Below are 17,768 nucleotides of genomic sequence, written 5' to 3' on the forward strand. Positions count from 1 at the left end.
GCACATCCAGTCCTGTTCTCCAGCCACGTTATGGATGAGATCTGCAGCCTGTACATCAAATAGCTGTTCCTGCTCGGAGGGGATGGGAACTTGGAGCACACGGTCCATCCCAGACGAGGATGTCACTGGAGATGGTTTAACCCAAGAAGTTCAAGGGCTCTCTTCAACAAGAATGAGCAAGAGAACTTTTAAGCTCTTAATAATTCCCAAGGCAAATGCCCAGAAAACCAGATCTGGCTCATTAACGTTTCCCTCTCTAAGCAGAGCAGGAGGCAGTTGTGGCAGGCTGGCTGAGGCAGATGGGGATGTGGCCCAGCTGTAGCTGCTGTGTTGGTGGTGGCTGCATGTCTCCATAGCATGGATCATGGATCATGTCAAGGAAAAGGGCCAAGCACCAAACATCTGCCTGTGGTGTCTTTCTGCTGAAAGCTGCCACCAAAAATTGCTTCTCGTTCACGCAAAAAGAGGATGGAAGGAGACTTTTAGAAATTGTGATCTCGAGAAATCTTTGCAATGTCCTGGAACAAGCTCCTGGGGCACAGAGAGCCCCGCAGAGGTCTGCATTTCGTGGTGGTCAGCAAATGAGGTGTGAAGGGGTGTCTTCCACCCCAGGGATAAAATTGACTTAGAAAGAGCAGGATTAGAGGTTCCTGACCTGGTTGTCTGAGTTTGTGGGACTGGGGTTCCCTCAGAGGATGGATATCCTGAGATGCTCCTGGTATGTGTGTGCTTTATTCACATTACACTGAGCAAATCCCATCCTGTGGGGTTTTCTCCGGCTGAGGAAGCTGTTCCCAGCCTCTGCCTCCAGCACCAAGAGGCAGAGCTGAGCCTGGGCTGGAGCAACCCCAGGCCAATGCCAGTGAAGGTCAAGTGAGTGTGAGGCTGTGTTAGCAAGGGCACAACCAGCAGCTGGAGGCAAGAGCCATCCCCACTGTCCAGGGCTTGTGAGTCCACATTTAGACTCCATGTTGGTGTTGGACCTCCAATACAACACAGAAATACACAGACTGAAGCCTGGATTGGCTGTGCCTCCAGGTGTCTGCATGGACTCACAAGACCAAGAGGCTTGTGAGGCACCTGAGTGGCAGCACGGACTTCTTCTGTCTTCCCCTTCATGGCAGCCTGCAACTCTGTGCACCAGGAGAAAATGTGCTGAGAACACTCACAAGAACTGTCTCATCCCTGTTAGCACCAGGAATGCTGCTGGAGGACTTGGGAAAGGACCACAACAGCCCTTCTCAGCACTGCCCCCACCTTAGGTCCAGCAGAGCATGGTGATGTTCTGGGTGAGACCTTTCGCTACAATTTTACTGAAAGACCCAGAAGAGTCAGTCCTGCTCTGCCCTCCCAGCATCTCCCAGGGCTGCACACAAGCAGGTGGAAGGTCCCAGAGTCCTCCTTCCTCTGGGATCTGCAGCCCAGCATATCCCAAAGCAGGGTAGCCTGCTTTGCCACCTCTTCCTTTCCTGACACCCCCCACCCCCTTCCTGATGACTGATTTGACTCTGAGGTTTTTTGATGAGTAGAATTTCCTTGTTTTCTCCTTCACTCCCAGCACCACACAAGGCACATCAGAATGTGCCTCCTCCTCACCCCCTGGACATCTTGTGGTACCAGGGTGAGGACAGACAGAACACCTCTGCTATGAGGAAAGTCTGAGAGAATTGGGATTGTTCAGCCTGGAGAGGAGAAGGCTCCAGGGAGACCTTAGAGCCCCTCCCAGTACCTAAAAGGGCTCCAAGAGAGCTGGAGAGAGACTTTTCACAAGGGTATGGAGTGACAGGACAAGGGGGAATGGCTTCCCACTGCCAGAGGGCAGGGTTAGATGGAATATTGGGAAGGAATTCTTCCCTGTGAGGGTGGGGAGGCCCTGGCACAGGTTGCCCAGAGAAGCTGTGGCCCCATCCCTGGAAGTGTCCAAGGCTGGTTGAATGGGGCTTGGAGCAACGTGAGCTAGTGGAAGGTGTCCCTGCCCATGGCAGGGGGTGGAACTGGATGGTCTCTTCCAACCCAAACCATTCTATGATTCTATCTTCATCAAGCCAGAGGGAATGGGATGCGGGGCAGCAAGAAAAAGCAAGGCTGCTGCAGGAAGCAGCCCAGCTCAGCATGAGCTTGAGGAAAAGCTCATGCTTGACTAAGCAGCAGGATTCTTCTCCAAGCCTTCCTGTGTTGCAGCAGCCAAGTGGTTACACAAAACTGAAGTGGGAGCCTTTCCAGTTCCGAACGCAGGGAAGAAAATTAAAAATAAATCATTTCCCACCAGCCATTCAGCTTCAACAAAAGCTGGGAGACTTCCAGAGCAAGTCCCTGAAAGAGCTGCTGTGTGGTTTCCAACCCCTCACACAATCAGGGCAAACTTTGCTGCATCTCTGCCCGACCTCTTTGGGACTGGTGCTTCTCTGCAGTGGATGCCCACCCGGCTTCACTGGCCCCGCTGCAAATCCAGCCACAGTGGGATGGGGTATTTCTGCTCTCCATCGCTCCCAACCAGCCCTGCCCTGTCTCCCTGTGGTCCAGGAGCTGTGCAAGACCTGGGGCTGGAGCAGGGAGCCGGTGGCTGTCCTGCAGTGCTGTCCTGTGGCACTGAGCACATCCCAGTGGTGAGCTGGTGTTGCTGGGATTCTGATAAACGAAGCCAGTTGTAGTTGGCTTGCTTGGATCTGGCCTGCAAGAGAGGGCAGCATCAAAGTCCACAGGGATGGGGTCCTCAATCCCTTCAGCTTCTGTCCCATCTCTCCCACCAAGCCCCAGCTCTGGGAAGGAGATGAAAAGGCCATGGTTAGCAATGAGTCACGGATGCCTTGGCTTCCCTTAGCATCTCCTACAGCAGTAACAGCCTCTTTCCAGCATGAATCCATGTTCTTCTGCTTATGTGGACCAGAGCTGGTCTGGTCCAAATCATGGAGCTCCTGCTTAACAAATCTCTACAGCCCAGCAGGGCCACAGTAGCCATCATTGTGACTAGTCCTGCCTGGAATGTATGCCAGGTCATTCCCTTTTCTTTCCAGAGCCCTTTTTTATATGCTAACCCATGTAACATTTGCAGGAGGCTGGGAACAGTGGACATGAAAGGGGTGCCCACCCTACCCACAGGACCTGGGGAAGCAGCAGTGACTTGAGAGGGTGCCTGAGCCTACAGAAAGGACAAGACTTGTGAAAATCCACTGCTGGGAACCCACATATCACCTTCCAGCCCTTACCTGCATTGGAGAACACTTTGCAAAGCAGAAACAAGAAGAAATGAGTGGGGACTTGGGGAATACCAGCCTGCAGTCCAACACAGTCACGCTCTACTGCTTTGGGGCAGTGAAAGGAGCCCCAAAAGGGAATCTCTGAATGCCAGCCCCCCCATCCCTTCCCCCAGTGCTGCAGTGTGTCCTCTCCCAACAGCCTGGTTGAAGCTGTGGCAGCTTTGGGCCAGAGGCTGAGCTGCATTCCAGTGCTTTCCAGAGCAGGCAGAACGATGTGGAGAGACTGGTTTTGGGCTTTGTCCAGAACTGGTGACCTTTCAGCTGTTTGCTGGAGGCAGATGTGGACAGTTGCAACCAGCTGTTCCACCATCGTTTGTCTTCCAAGTTGTCCAAGCTGTGGCATCACAGCCTGTCTCCTCTTCCCTTTGTCCATATTCCTTTCCCACGCAGATGGGGAAGGCAACAGGTCACAGGATGGACTGGAGGGTGGGAGAGACCCTCTGCAGCTGATGTGGGATGTGGCTGGGCTGCCTGGCTGGGTGTGCCAGGAGCTGGTTACATGACTGCAAGGCATCGCCATGAGGAGCTGGGAATGGAGCCACAGACTGTTACAACCCAACCTCCCAGTTCCTCTGGCATTTCTGGGAAGCCTTAGCCACTCATGAGCTGTGTGTGCTTCCAGTGGCTGTCACTGCAAGCATAAATCCATAGCTGGTGCCTTGTTGGGTAGTTTGTCATGTGTGGATACACACCCAGCTTGCCTGCAGACTTCAGGTGCACAGGGCAGCCTCCCTGCAGCAGTGGAACGTGGATCCAACAGGAGACATGCAAACCTCAAAGGGGTCAGGAGGCTGTGAGAGGCCTGGATCTCTCCTCCTGGCTCTGCTCAGCTCCCAGCTTGGATACGCCGGAATCTGATGGTTTTCCTGGCTCAGCAATAGTCTGTCCCTGCATCCTGCCAGGGCTTCCCTGGTTCCAGCAGGAACCAAGGCCAAGGAAGAGCATGACTAAGGGTTTAACTATTGACTCTTCAGCCTTCCTTCCAAACCACAAACATCCCAGGAAGACTTCACAGAGAGTGAAACAGTGGCATAATGCAATAATAACAAAAATGTTATTTTTTTTTAAATATTAAAAATATAAGCTGGGTAAAGTTAGGAGGGATGGCTGGGACATCACTTACTAAGGTTTGCCAGTATTTCTTACTCAGGCTTGTCTCCTAATGGCTTTTAGTTTCCTGTTTTCTGGTTGCATACAGCTGTGCCAAGCTCAAGCTATTGGACTGGAATTCAGCTTGGGTGGTGTCTGGTTCCTACTGAAGCTTTTGGATGGATGGCAGGGATTTCAGCCCAAACCCTCTGGCTAGTTTTAAAAAAATGGACTGAAAAAAGCCACATGTTAAGGAAAAGACCAGCAAAGCTTTGCTGGAAAGATTCCTCCAAAGATTTGAGCAGTGGGTAGATGTTGCATGTCTGTATTATACCTTCCCTGTGGTAAAGTTAAAATTTGGCCCATGTTAGGGTTTCAGCATTTCTTGAAGTTACAGTGTGGTTATGTTCAGGAGAGTGTTGGTAGTTTTGCAAGTAAATTCCTGGAAGATGCTGCATTGGCTTGGCCCTGCTGTCAGTAAATGGAAACACCAAGTGCCTGGGACTGATTTTCTGTCCTGGATTTGGTGGGAAAGAGATTTACAGGTTTTCCATCGTCATTTGGGATGGCAGAAGAACAAACTAGAAGAGACTTGGCCCATATGTGTGAACCTGAGGGCTTGTTTTGACTTCCCTTGGGAGGGCTCAACTCCTGCAGGTGGGATTCAGGAGGCTGAAGTGCTGGTGTCCCAGGAAGTCTAGGCTGGCCTTTCTCTTGTCAGGATGGCAGAGAATGAGGCTGAAGACCTGTGAGGGCAAGCCCAAGAGGGGGTGTAAGCAGATCCCTCTGCAGGGACTTGACACAGGTATTTGCTGCCAAGCTCCTCCATGGGCTCTTTCCAGCCACTGGAAAGCAGGTGGCACTTCTGGAGCCTGATCCACCCATCACCTCTAGGAACACACAGGCAGCAGTGCCCTGTCTCTCTGTCTCCATCAACTGGAGTTGATAGGACAGTCTGGCCCACAACCTCAGGCAGCTGTCTGTAGGTGCCACACCATCTGTGGTGACCTGACATGCTCCTCCAGCCTGGAGTCACCTCATGGAGAGGCATCACTGCCCATTCCTGCATTGTACAAAACACCCTGCAGGGGAAATGCTGCTACATCAATGCTTTCATAGCTTACAAAAAGCTTAAAAACCTCTAACCTGGCTCTTGGTTTGTTGGTGTGGCTGAGGAGGGTTGTTGGGGGGGGATCAATCCATGATACAGGTGTCTTGCTCTCTGGGTGAAATTGGACATTCAGTGGGATCATCATCAAATTTCTCCTGAAACCTGCAACCACAGAGTCCCTTTGCTCTGCTTTAGCTGGTCAAAGTGGGTTCATAAGGAAAGATATCAGAAGTCCTACGTGAGGAATACTCTTGTAGTGCCATGTCTGGAAACCAGGGAGGTTTGTGCCGAGGGAAGAGCACCTTGCAGAGCTCTGCAGAGAACAGGCCGTGGGGTGGGTCTGGGAAACAGCCCAATATGGAGCAGCAGCAGGGTGGCAGGAGATCAGCAGGAATCTCCTCTCTGGCCTGGGTCTCACTCTCTGTGCTCCCTTGTTGCAGGCAGGGGCCGTGCCGGGATCGGGAGCCCCGGGCTGTGGTAGGTGGGGCGATGCTGCACGCGCTGTGACGGCGGGGGATGCTCACGGATGCACCTGGAGGAGAGGTAAAACTGCCAGCGTTGCCTCCAGGAGGGCCCTGCCCCATCTCATGACCCTGGCATGTGCAACCCTTGAGGAGGGCTCCACCCCAAACCTGTCCCTGCAGAGCTCTGAACTCCCCACTCCTCCCAGTTGTGGGAAGAGAACACAGAGAGAGGGTTAGATCTGAGGTCCAGGATTGCCTGGGCTGTGGGACCAGAGCAAAGTCAGCCAGAAATTGGGGTTCCCCTCACAATCTGTCCTGCTCAGCCAGCAGCCCAGCACATACCTGTGTGGATCTGCCCATACCCAGGCTGTAGAGGAGTTTTTGGGTCCAAATCCCACCTTTCCCTTGCTCAAGAGGAACTGGCAGCAGGGAGGAGGCTGCTGACATCTCCGCAGGGTGAGGGGTTGTAAGGGCAGAGGCAGCAGCAGCTCTGCACTCCTTGTTACTGTAAACTGGTAGAGCGCTGACCTGGCCAAGCAATTAGTGATTTTCCTGCTAATGAGATCTGAAACTTAGCAAGTCAGAGCACCCAGAGCCCCTTGCTGACCCCTGGACACCCTCATGGCTGCTCAGAGAAGAGGTATAATCTCTGGTTTACTGAGCAACATGTTCCAGTGCCTCACCAACCTCACAATCAAGAATTTCTTCCTAAACTCTAATCTAAACTTGCCCTCTGTCAGTATGAAGCCATTTGCCCCTGTCCTGTCACTACATACCCTTGTGAAAAGTCCCTCTCCAGCTCTCTTGGAGCCCCTTTAGGCACTGGAAGGGATTCTAAGGTCTCCCTGGAGCTTTGTTTCCTTTAGGGCTGGACAACCCCACAAAGCCAGATAATGTTTTAAAAATATCTGCGAAGGTACATCTTGTTTTAAACTAAAATCAGCTGTTACAGTGGCCCAGCCTGGGGGCCATACAGAATACTCCTGCTTCCAGAAGAGGTCAATTCTGGTGACACTTGGTTGCAACTGGGGGGATTATGATGGATAAAAGCTTACATGGCACTGTGGGGCTACAGCCCACAGCTAAGGATGGTGCTCGTAAGACTTGCAAGCTTTGCATCAACAGGCGTGTTTGCCAATAAAGTGCCTTTTTTTAATCAAAAAGCTACTTGTCTTGTTTGGTGCAATGAGACAAGCGTCCTTCCCTTGTCCTACAGAGAGAGCATCCCAGGGTACGTTCAATCAGGACACTTTTGCCAGAGTTTTAGCTGGCAGCTTGTGACACCCTTCAGCAGCACTTGTGTGCCGGGAAAAGAGAAGTGGTGCTCTGGCAGGCAGGATGCTCTGCAGAACTGCGAAGTCAGCAGGGAGAATCACACAGGTTGGCACATCACAGCTGCTTTGAAGCGTTAGAAAACGAATAAATCACACCTATTGCCTGCTTCACCTATTTATGGTGGGCAGGGAATACTAGGGAATAGCACCCTGATAGCCAGGCTGGGAAAGGCAGCTGTGCCATGTTCCTGTCCCCAGCCCTGGGCACTAACAGCCTGTGTGGGACAGGTCTCCTGTGCTGAGGCTGGGGCTGTCTTCCACACCACAGATAACCCAAACTCCAGAGAAGCAAGCCATGTAAACTGCCAAAGCCTCAAGCTGAACCCCTGCACCTATTCCTCCTCCTCCTCCAGCTTCATGGGTGCAGCTCTCCATGTGAAGGCAGGAGATGCTGGCCAGGAAGGGTTCCTGCCATTGAACCCCTCCTCAGGAGCACAGACCCTGGCAGGAGCCCACAGGGGTTATGGGAGCAGCAGGAGAAGGTGGGTGCCCGGGCCCCAATGTTTCAGGGCGACAAGAGCAGATTTTCCTCTCCGGATCTGTGCCGAGTAAGGAGCGCTAGTCCTTAAGGTCCTTCCTTACTTTTACACTGAGGGTTTGAGGAGGGGTGGGAGCTTCAAATCGCTACCGCGGTGCTATCAAAAGCCTGTGCCTTTCTGACAGCCCTTGCCGGTGTCCATGACACGCTTTCTTTCCCCTTGTAGGTAGTAGCGAGCCTGAGCTGAGCGCCGGGAGCGATCCCGCAAGCGCCGGGACAACAAGCGGAACATGAGCGAGAGCGGCCCCGTTCCATGGTCCGCCGAGCGCGAGGGGTGCGAGCCGCATTCCCCGGGCTCGCAGCCGTCCTGCAGCGACGGGGACGAGCAGCTCGGCCAGCCCCCGGAGCCTGCCAGCGGGAGAGCCAGCCCCCGGCACGATGATGCTCAGCCCTCCCGAGCGGAGGGGGAGCGCGGGGCCCCGCGGGACGAACATCTGGAAGCGGTGACAGAGCCAGGCGAGAGGCACAGCGAGCAGGGACAAGGGACAGGCGCTGCCAGCGAGAGCGCCCCCGAGGACGGGGCAGTGCTGGCCAACGGGGTGGACACAGCGCTGGTCACGGGGCCGGAGCAGCCGCCGCGGCAGCAGCGGGACGGGGACATTCCCAGCCGGAGCAGCCCGGATTTGGGGGAGAGGGGCTCCCCCAGCCCGGAGATACCCAGAGGGGCCCTCAGCAAGGAGCGGTGGCACAGCGTCCTGGGATCCTCGGAGGCTCTAAGCGCTGACGAGGCAGAGGAGCAGTTCGGGTGAGTGTGGAGCCGTCGTGGCTTTGGCTCGGCTCTCGTTTGTGTGTGTGTTGTTTTCAAGGCTCCTTGGTTCGAGTTACTCTGCTCCGTGTGTAACTCATCAGTTTAAGGAGCTGCAGCTGCTCTCATGGCTGACTGTGGCTTTTCACTCTTGTTTCTCTCTGGGCTTCTCACAGAGTTTCCCCCTATTTCTGACTTTTCTCTCTGGGCTTCTCACGCAGTTTGTCCCTGTTACAAATGAAGAAAAGCTGTGATTAGAGCCAGTGCCTGCCCACAGAATCACTAAGATGAAGGAGAAGCTTTTGGGATCTCAAGAGTGCTGGGTGCTGGTTGTGCTCACTCTGAGCATGTCTCACAAGTTGGGAATTCAGCTGCAGCACTTGAGGCAGTTACCTGAGACTGCTTAGGGCAAGTATGACAGCCTGGGGATGGTGCAGAGCCAGGCTGGTCTGGGGGATTCGTGTGCCCTGGAAGTCTATGGGCAGCATGGCTAGTTCTGGCAGTCCCTGGGCTAGCGGGTGACAGCTGTGCATCCAAGAGAGGGCAAGATACTGAGCTTTGCTCTCTGCTGCTCCTGTGGCAGGTGTTACCAGTGCCTGGGTGGCACAGGGGCAGCAGTGTGAGACAAAAGATATGAATGTCATCCTATTCTCAAGTGCCTGAGACAAACCAGCACATGTGCAGTGCCCCTCAGACTCTGAGTCCTCTGTGCTGTCAGCCTGGCTCACAGGAGGACTCTCCAGGCTGGGGCAGATTTTATGCCTCCACAAGTTTCTAGAACTCCCTGGGGCTCTGAAGGTTGGGGGCTGAGGGGAATGACAGGTCACTGTGGTGAGGTGGGGTGCTTCCTGTGCCATTCCTGTGGGAGTGGTATGGATGCTTCCCTTCGGCACCAGAAATCAGCCAGGGCTCTGGAACTGTATCTACCCAGGGTTGATGCCTGTTATGAGTTTTATAGCCCTGCTTGTGTACCTACCCCGGGCTGGGAGAGATGCTGCAAGCAGGAGGGGCTGGAGAAGAGGAGCAGAGGTTGTCCCAGAGGTGCATGGCCTTCTGAAGAGAAGGTGTGGAAAGGACAGCGTGGCCAAGGTGGCCTGTGGATCAGCTCCTGGCTTTAGCCCAGTGCAGTCTCCAGGCTGTGCTGATTGTTTGGAGCACTGTCTGGAGTGTGGGCAGGAGTGTCAGCAGAGCTGGGGAGCCACAAAGGGTGTGGGCTGATGGCAGGAGTCCCTCCTTCTTTGCTTCTCCAGTGTTGAACAGGCTCCCCTTATAAAAAGCTGGTGGTTTGTTTTACTCAAGGCCTCCCACAAGAAGCAGCAGCACAGTTCCAACGAGCACAGCTGAAGGTATTGAAGAGGAAGAGTGTCCAGTGCAGGCTGCTGCTGCGTGGAGAGTTCAGGGAGCCTGTCCCCAGGCAGGTCCCACGAGCCCTATAAGCTATGCAGGCAGATCTTGGATATCTGCAAGTCTCTCAGGTTTCAAGGGAATCATATTTGCTTGGTAGGTGGCTCTCTGGCAGAGGCTACGAGTTCAAGAGGAAGCTAGGAGTGGTCAGAGAATGCTGCTGCAATCACTGCAAGTGCAATTATTTTAAGGTACTTGGGCATGAATTGGGAGAAGTGGCAGGCTGAGGATGTGGAGATGATGCAACCTGACTGGGCTCTGCATGCACAGCCCGTGATCTTGTACTCTAAACATATTCACTTGGATAGCAAATAAGTCTTTTGGGAAGCTGAATGCACAAGGGACAAGTCACACGCTATATTCAAAGGCAGAAGGGCAGCTGGAAAACTTCAGGGACACATCTGAATTCTGGGAAAGCGCTTATTGCCTGCGGATGGGGTTTAGCTCACTGTGTTCAGGCTTATTAGGACTTTGACCACCATTCTTTGGGCTAAATGGCAGAAATGTGTGGCTGGGCCAAACACAGCAGGGAGCTGGTCTGTCCTGCCCATATGGACTGTCTGGTTCTCCTGGATCAACGTGGGTCAGCAGAAGCAAAGCTGACAGATGGACCGAGGCACTGGGAAGTCACTGTCATCCCACATCACCTCTGAGTTTCCCCAGGTTTTTTTTCTCCCTTTGGGGAGTTGCTGTGTCTGCAATGACCCATTCTGGGTACGGGAGAACCTGGCCTGACGTTTTAATGATGAGCAGTCAAGTACTTGTTCCTGATGACAAATCACTTGTCATCATCCACATATTGCTGCTGGATGCATTTTGTCCCTGAATTTTGAAGGACTTTAGAAGGAGGGGATGAGTCCTGCTCATTCTGCTGAACCAATGGGGAATTAAAGGGGGAAAAGTCATTCAAGGTCGTCACTCCATGATGGAGCTGGAGAAAGGAACCATGATTGCCCTGCTGAAGGCAGGAAATGGTTGGTAAAAAACTCCAGGAAATACAGCCAAAGCTTTAATGCTTGTGCTTCATTTTGTCATTAACCAAATCCCCTTTTCCCCTTTCTGGTTTATCCCACGGCATCCATTGCCAGACTGATACACCGTTTGTCAAAGCCCCATTTTCCTGTCCTGGTGGCTGTGTTGCCTAAAGATCTTTCACCTTCCCAGAAGCCCCCAACATTGGCCCTGCTGATCTCAGGGAGGTCACAGCTCTGCAGTCAAACTGAGAGCCCACCAGCGAATGATACTCTCTGCTTTCAGCCCCATGAACTCATGCAAAAAAGTCAAACTTTTAATAGGGAAATCCCCACCTTTGACTTGTAGACACACTTAGTCCCTGCAGTTTTGGGACTGCAGCCTTTGCCCACACATTTCCACCCATGACAACCTACAGCTGTCGAAAAATTCAAATTCCATCGTATAAAGTTTCAGAAAAACTTTGCAAAAAGCCTGCAGCACATAGGCAAGAAAATCCTGATTTCCTTCATGTCCTTCTCTGGCAGGACTTCCCCACTCCACCAGCACAGCAAACTTGTGACAGCAGGTTGAACATGAGTCACATTGTTGGTTTGTCCTGTGCAGGGCCAGGAGTTGGACTCAGTGATCCTTGTGGGTCCCTTCCAACTCGGGATGTGCTGTGATTCTGTGATTCTGTGATAGGCTGTACTTTATAACAAGTAATTAACCGGTGAGAAATGAAATGTAAACATCTCAGTGCATACAACTCAGGAGTAGTTCAGCTCAGCCATCCCTGGTTGCCCTGCTCTGTGTGCCTCACTGTAAGCAATAAACCGGAGTTTCCAGAGACAGGGAAGGCAGCACAGGCAATTTGACACCGTGTTCTTCCTGCAATACACTTACAAAACCTTGTGATTACAATGCACATAAATATACAACTCCTTATTTCAGCAGAGCAATTGCCTTCCCTGCTGTGTAATAAGTAGGCGACACCTCTCCGTGGGGAGGCAACGTCGGGTTCATTCACACGAGCGAGGTCTTTCCCCGTCTCCTACCTTAGCCTGGCTTTCCTTGTATGGGATGCAGATGGTGCTCCTGGATTAGTGTAATCTGTGCAGTCTCTTTGTCCTCTGTCTTCTCTGGGACTGGGCAAGGAGAGATGTGATGTGCTTGATGCCCACTGAGAGGCACTTTTCACAAGGGCGCATAATGACAGTACAAGGGGGAACGGTCTTAAAATGAAGGAGGACAAGGGATAGATTAGAGATAAAAAAGGAATTCTTCCCTGTGAGGGTGGGAAGGCCCTGGCACAGGTTGCCCAGAGAAGCTGTGACTGCCCCTGGGTCCCTTGAAGTGTCCAAGGCCAGGTTGGACAGGGCTTGGAGCAACTTGGGATAATGGAAGGTGTCCCTGCCCATGGCAGGGGGTGGAATGAGATGAGCTTTACAGTGCCTTCTAATCCAAACCATTCTATGACTCTATGACCCATCCAGGACCAGTGCTCCTGTGCTGATCTCTACAGCCTTTGCTGGGACATTTGTGGGGACACAGACTTTATCCCTTTCTGCCTGCTGTGAGTTTGGGCTCAGGGGATAAGTAAAGGTCTGGCATATGCCAGGTCTGTGGTGTGAACAGTCAATGGAAAGGATTCTGTTCAGTGTGGTGAGAGGGTGGGACCTGTCTGGCTTGGGATTATGGCAGTGGGACCTGCTAAGTAATAACCAGGAGGTGCAGGGCTTGATGGCTGTTGGTGGGTGTGATAGCCAGGAGCACCCAGGAGAACACCCACAGGCCCAGCTGCTGTGCACAGCACCCTGGAAACGCCTGCTGTTCCCCCAACCTCACGGGGATGGGCCCTCCTGCACAGGTGCTCTCACACAAAGCCATTCCACTGGTGATGGCAGTGAAGCAATGCAGGCCAAGGGGTGGTGTTGTGGCTCTCTTGGAGCACCTGCAGAAACCACAAATCCCCAGGGTTCTTCCTTGGTGTATGGAGGACACAGACCCTCTGGAGGGGAGGGACCGTGGAGGTTCACTGGGGATGGAGGCTGTTGCAAGAAGTTTGGCAACTGGATAGTCTGCCAGGCAGGTCCAGAACTCCCATCCCTGGGTGTAATTTAGGCTGTAAAGTCCTCCCTGTCACAAGGAGATGAAGGTTTTAAGGTTCCTCCTGCTTTGTGGAAGGAGGTCTTTCCAGTCCACATTGTCATGACCAGGCACTGCAGTTCACCCTCCAGGGAAGGATGGGTTTGTGAAGACAAGCTGCCCTGGGATGAGGGCTCTTTGGGCTGGAGCTGCTGCCCTCTGTCTCATTTCTGCTGTTTTGAGGCATGGCCAGCTCTGATGAACCGGGTGACAGTTTTCTAAAGCCTTGAGCTCTTGAAATCAAGGGATTATGTGAGCCTCTGGATTCATGTAAGTTTTTACCCATGTAGATGCAGAGCTGGGCTTGAAAACAGCGTCTCTGATGGCTGAGACATCAGAGGGGACTTTAAAGGGTGCAAAACCTTGGGGTTTGGGGCCTGTCAGGTCTCATGACTGGTGTAGGCCACACGTGGCTGTTGCCCTCCTTGCACAGCCCTTCAGGTGGGTCTGTCCTGCTCCCTGCTGTGCTGAGATGCCCTTTTCCTGCTGCAGCTGACCAGCCTGCAGCATATCAAAGAAGGGAAGGTGGCATGGCACAGCCATTTCATGGGCCCTGACCTGCTTGGGTTCCTCAGCCTCTTGGCACACAGAGAAATAAGAAACCCGAGAGCAGAGTTGGTCTCTGCTTTTCAGTGGCTCTCACCCTGGCACGTCAGAAACAGGAAAATCTGCCTTTGCTCAAATTCTTTTCCATGAGCATTTTTCTTGCAGAGATGGGGAACAAGAAGCCTGGTAGCTTTGTGCCCTCTCCTCACTGCCACAACAAGACTATGTGCAGCCCTGGCTGTATGTGCTGCTGTGAGGAAAGTGAACTCCGTGACAGGTGGAGGAAATGTTCCTGTAGGTTTTACCTGTGTCACCCACAAAATGTGGGACTGTGACAGAGCAAATGGAGCTCTGCCAGTGGCTGCTGGAAGTGGGGAGGCAGGTTTCACCTGGGACCCTGGGGTATCTCAGGCAGGTCCTGCTCTGTTCCGTGAGCTCTCCAGGTCTCTCAGTCAGAGACTATTGCTGGATTTGACTCAGATTAATTCTCCCAGTGCGGGTTTGTTTGAGATGTGTGCTGGAATGTGTGCCTCTGCACCCAAACCTAAGCAGATTCAGGGTTGCTGACAGTCCTCCAGCAATCCTGGAAGCTGTGTTTTTAGGTTCTTGCATCTCAGAGCCTGTAATGCTGTGCCTGAATCCCCCAGGCCATCGGTAAAGCAGGATGGAGCCTCCCCTGCTCGGGTGTTTGTCACCTTTCATGTCCCTCTCAGTGGAGCGAACACTCTTTGGAGGCAGCCTTGCACTTCCAGGGTGCCTCATCTAAGGGAAGAGGCTGAAGTTACAGCACGTGGATTGCTCCCTGAAAGCTTCTAGTTTTCCTCCTCTGTAAAAGGGATCAAAGACATTTGCTGCTGACATCCAAACTTGGATGAAATATCCTCAGCCTTCAGGATTTTCATGCTTTTGAAGTAGCCGTAATTGGAACACTTAAAGGAAGATTAAATCCAGTCTGGCACTGGATCCAGTAGCAGGTGTCATGTGCAAACGTCTCCAGTTCAGAGGTCTGGCTTTTTACTGGGGCATGAGCAAATTAAGGGTCAATTGGGCCTCTGTGATTGCTCATCACAAAACTCTGCCTTTTTCAGCTATAGAAACTTGTAATAAAATCAGGAACCAAGCAGGTTAAACCACAGAAAGGTCCCAAGGGCCTGTAATCACAGTGTCCATTTCTGCCTCTTCTCCTGCCTCCCAGCTTCAAGTGGAACGGGGCAAGAATTGCCTTGACAGTATTTTTGTGTTTTCCCCTTTTGGTCCAGGTTTGCTTCTGGAGATGCCAAGCTGAGCTGCAGCGATGATGACAGGGAGCATTTTCAATTCAAAGACATCAGGGATGGCTTCAGCTCGACCTTTGAGAAGATTGTTGAGTCTGACCTTATGAAAGGGACATACTACAGCAGCCTGGACTCTCTGGATGTCCTCTCCCTCACAGACGAGACCGACAGCTGTGTCAGCTTTGAGGCCCCGCTCACCCCCCTGATCCAGCAAAGGGCCAAGGAGAGCCCCGAGCTCTTGGAGCAGAAACTGGCAGCCCAGCAGAGAGAAGCCCTTCACCACATGGCTGCTGACAAGCAAGAGCAGGGAGCAGCAAAGCCAGCAGAGGGGGATTTTGGGAGCCCTCTAAGGCACTCTATTACCAGCAGCAGGTCAGAGAATGTGCTGAGCCGGTTGTCCTTGAAGAGTATCCCAAACGGGTTCCACGTGGAGGGGTCGGAGGAAGATGCCACCAAGATCATTAACTCCATCAGGTAAGACAAGGAATTTCTTGGGCAGTGGCTCCTTGTCTTATGGGATCCCAGTCCAGGAGCAAGGCTCAGTGGACGTGTTAGAGATGGAGCTGCTCCTTTACGCCTTGTGCTTCCTCTCTGGTGTTGTCATGGCAGAGATCAAACACCACCAGGAAGAGCTTTGCTGCCTGTGGGTTAGGACTGCACTGGGGAACAAGGTCTCATCCAGTTAGTCCAGCAGAGCTGTGTCTGAGTCCTCCCTGTGCTCAAAGACAGGACCCCAAACCACAGGTGAGTTGCAGGATCCTGAGGAGTCCTGTGATCCCAGGAAAAGCCAAAGCTCTGCACTTGGTGGTCGTGTTGGCTCTGGAGGGCATCACCATCCCTCTGGCTGCTCACAAACCTCGTCCGTCCTTACAGCAGGTGAAACTGCCCAGAGGCTCCTCTGGGCAGACCCCTGACTCGTCTGCCTGACACCTTGGCAGGTTGGGGGCAGTCAGGTGCACTCCCAAAAGTGCTCTGAAGTTCAGGGAAACCTCAGGGCTTTATTTAGGACTAGATACCCCTGTAAAAGCCTCCCTAAAGGTTCTTCTGCAGGCAGTGAGGAGAACAGCAGAGACTTCATCCTCTGCCCCAGCTCAGACCCAATCCATCATCCCTGGGAGGCAGCAGCTCATCTGTAGGGCACTCCCCTGCATGAGGGAGAGCAACCAGGTCATGTCCAAGGTTCTATGTCCAGCTCCCAGGCCTTCAGTGAGTCACACTGTTCAAAAATGAATCAATAGGTGTTATAACTGGCCTTAGACAGGAAAATAAAGGGCTGTATCCCCACCTACATGGTGCCAGCAGGGCTGCCTGGCGTGTTGTCCATGGCAACAGTTGGCCACAAGGCCAGCTGGCAGCTGGGAGAGGAGCAGCCCACCTGTAACAGCAGGTTTGGTGCCAGTCCCATTGACACCATTTGTACAAGTGCAGTTTCTCATCCCCAGCAAATAAGCTGAACTGAAAAGCACATTATCTATCCCTAAAATTTCCTGAATGTCCACAGCTTGGAAAGAGCTTGGCATCCCTTTCCACACGAGTGGAGAGAGAGGAAGCTTCAAAAGGTGTTGGGGCTGCTTACTTTGATACATCCTCATTACTCAGGGAGAAGTCACTCTCTCTGCAGCCTTTAATTTGAAATTAAATCGTACCATTTCATTAGGCTTCTCCAATGTCCTGTGAAGAAAGGTAATGCATATGTACCCCCAAAATGCCAGGCAGTGGAAGCATTGTAGGAAAATTTATTTCCAAAGTGGAGAACACTGGACTTAAAGAACATTAACCTCAACAGTGTTTCAAACACTGGGCCTGGGGAAAGACACCCCCTCTGCTCTTCTCAGGGCTTTTATCATCCCTGGATCCCCCCAGTGTGGGGACCCTTAAACATGTCTGCAAGTACTTATCTTTTTCTCGTACCAGGGAGAGTTTCTCTAGAATGCAGGAGAAGAAAACATCTAAAACTGGCTCTGGGAAAAATGGCTCTTCCAGGCCATTAGAAAAGTCTTCCTAAGCAAAATAAGCCCTGATCTCCTCGTAATAAACCTTCCAGAAGGGTCTTCTACCCTTACAGCCCACCTCATAAACACGTGGGGTTTTTTCATACATTTTGGTGAGGACGAGAAGAAATGGAAACGTGGCGTTTTTGGGTGGGTTCCACGGGGTCACGCGGCTGCTCCTCGAGCGTCCCTTGTTCCCGTCCAGCGACGCCAGCCTGAAGGACACCCTGTCAGACTCCGACTCCGACATGGGCAGCACGGAGCAGCTGGACCAGGGCAGCACGGACACCTTGGCCAACGGCTGCAGGGCGGACAGCGAGGCTGCCAAGAGGTTGGCCAAGCGCCTCTACAACCTGGAGGGCTTCAAGCGCTGCGACGTGGCACGGCAGCTCGGCAAAAAGTGAGCGGGGCCGCCGTGGGAGAGGGTGGCAGAGGCGGCAGCCTGGAGCACAGTGGTGGGGAGGGTCTGGGGGACACTGGAAGGGGCAAACCTGGTTGCTGGATGGGGCTGTTGGAGATCCTTCCAGCTGAAACTGGCCCAGTGCCCTTAAAATATGAATCCTACGAGCTGCCTGAGATGTTGGGCATTAGCTGCCACAAGCTGCTGCCCATCAGAACTGAGAGCTTCCTATGTTTGGTAAGGGCCCAGCAAGACTACAGAAAATCCCCAGGATGAAGGTTTTAGGATCCAGACCTGGATTGTCACAGGGATCCCTGCCAGTCCCCAGGTTTTTCATCTCTGCACCCCAAAACCTTCCTGCTGCAGAGCATCCCATCCCAGTCTGTAAGATGGCAGGAGAGCAACACCAGAGGTCCAGGCACTTCAGCCAGTAGATTTGCCTGGGTAGAGCAAAAGGGAAATAAAAAGTGTTTATTCAAATACTCAAAAGTGGGAGAGTTGCAGAGATTTCTAAGA

At 52.7% G+C, this 17,768-nt stretch overlaps 1 protein-coding gene across 2 annotated transcripts in view; it reads left to right on the plus strand.

Moving 5' to 3' along the window:
• PSD2 (pleckstrin and Sec7 domain containing 2) overlaps positions 1–17,768 on the plus strand; it is a 67,287-nt gene that overhangs the window by 15,319 nt on the left and 34,200 nt on the right. The window contains exons 2-5 of one of the 2 annotated variants that reach the window (XM_017825677.1): positions 5,898–6,000; positions 7,960–8,538; positions 14,847–15,335; positions 17,058–17,252. In XM_017825677.1, the coding sequence (XP_017681166.1) occupies positions 8,024–8,538; positions 14,847–15,335; positions 17,058–17,252 (1,199 nt within the window). In that variant the 5' untranslated portion in view covers positions 5,898–6,000; positions 7,960–8,023. The remainder of the gene's footprint in view (positions 1–5,897; positions 6,001–7,959; positions 8,539–14,846; positions 15,336–17,057; positions 17,253–17,768) is intronic. The other variant, XM_017825676.1, reaches the window with a different exon arrangement.

This window comes from Lepidothrix coronata, unplaced genomic scaffold (genome assembly GCF_001604755.1).
Source record: "Lepidothrix coronata isolate B3197 unplaced genomic scaffold, Lepidothrix_coronata-1.0 Scaffold121, whole genome shotgun sequence".
NCBI lineage: Eukaryota > Metazoa > Chordata > Aves > Passeriformes > Pipridae > Lepidothrix > Lepidothrix coronata.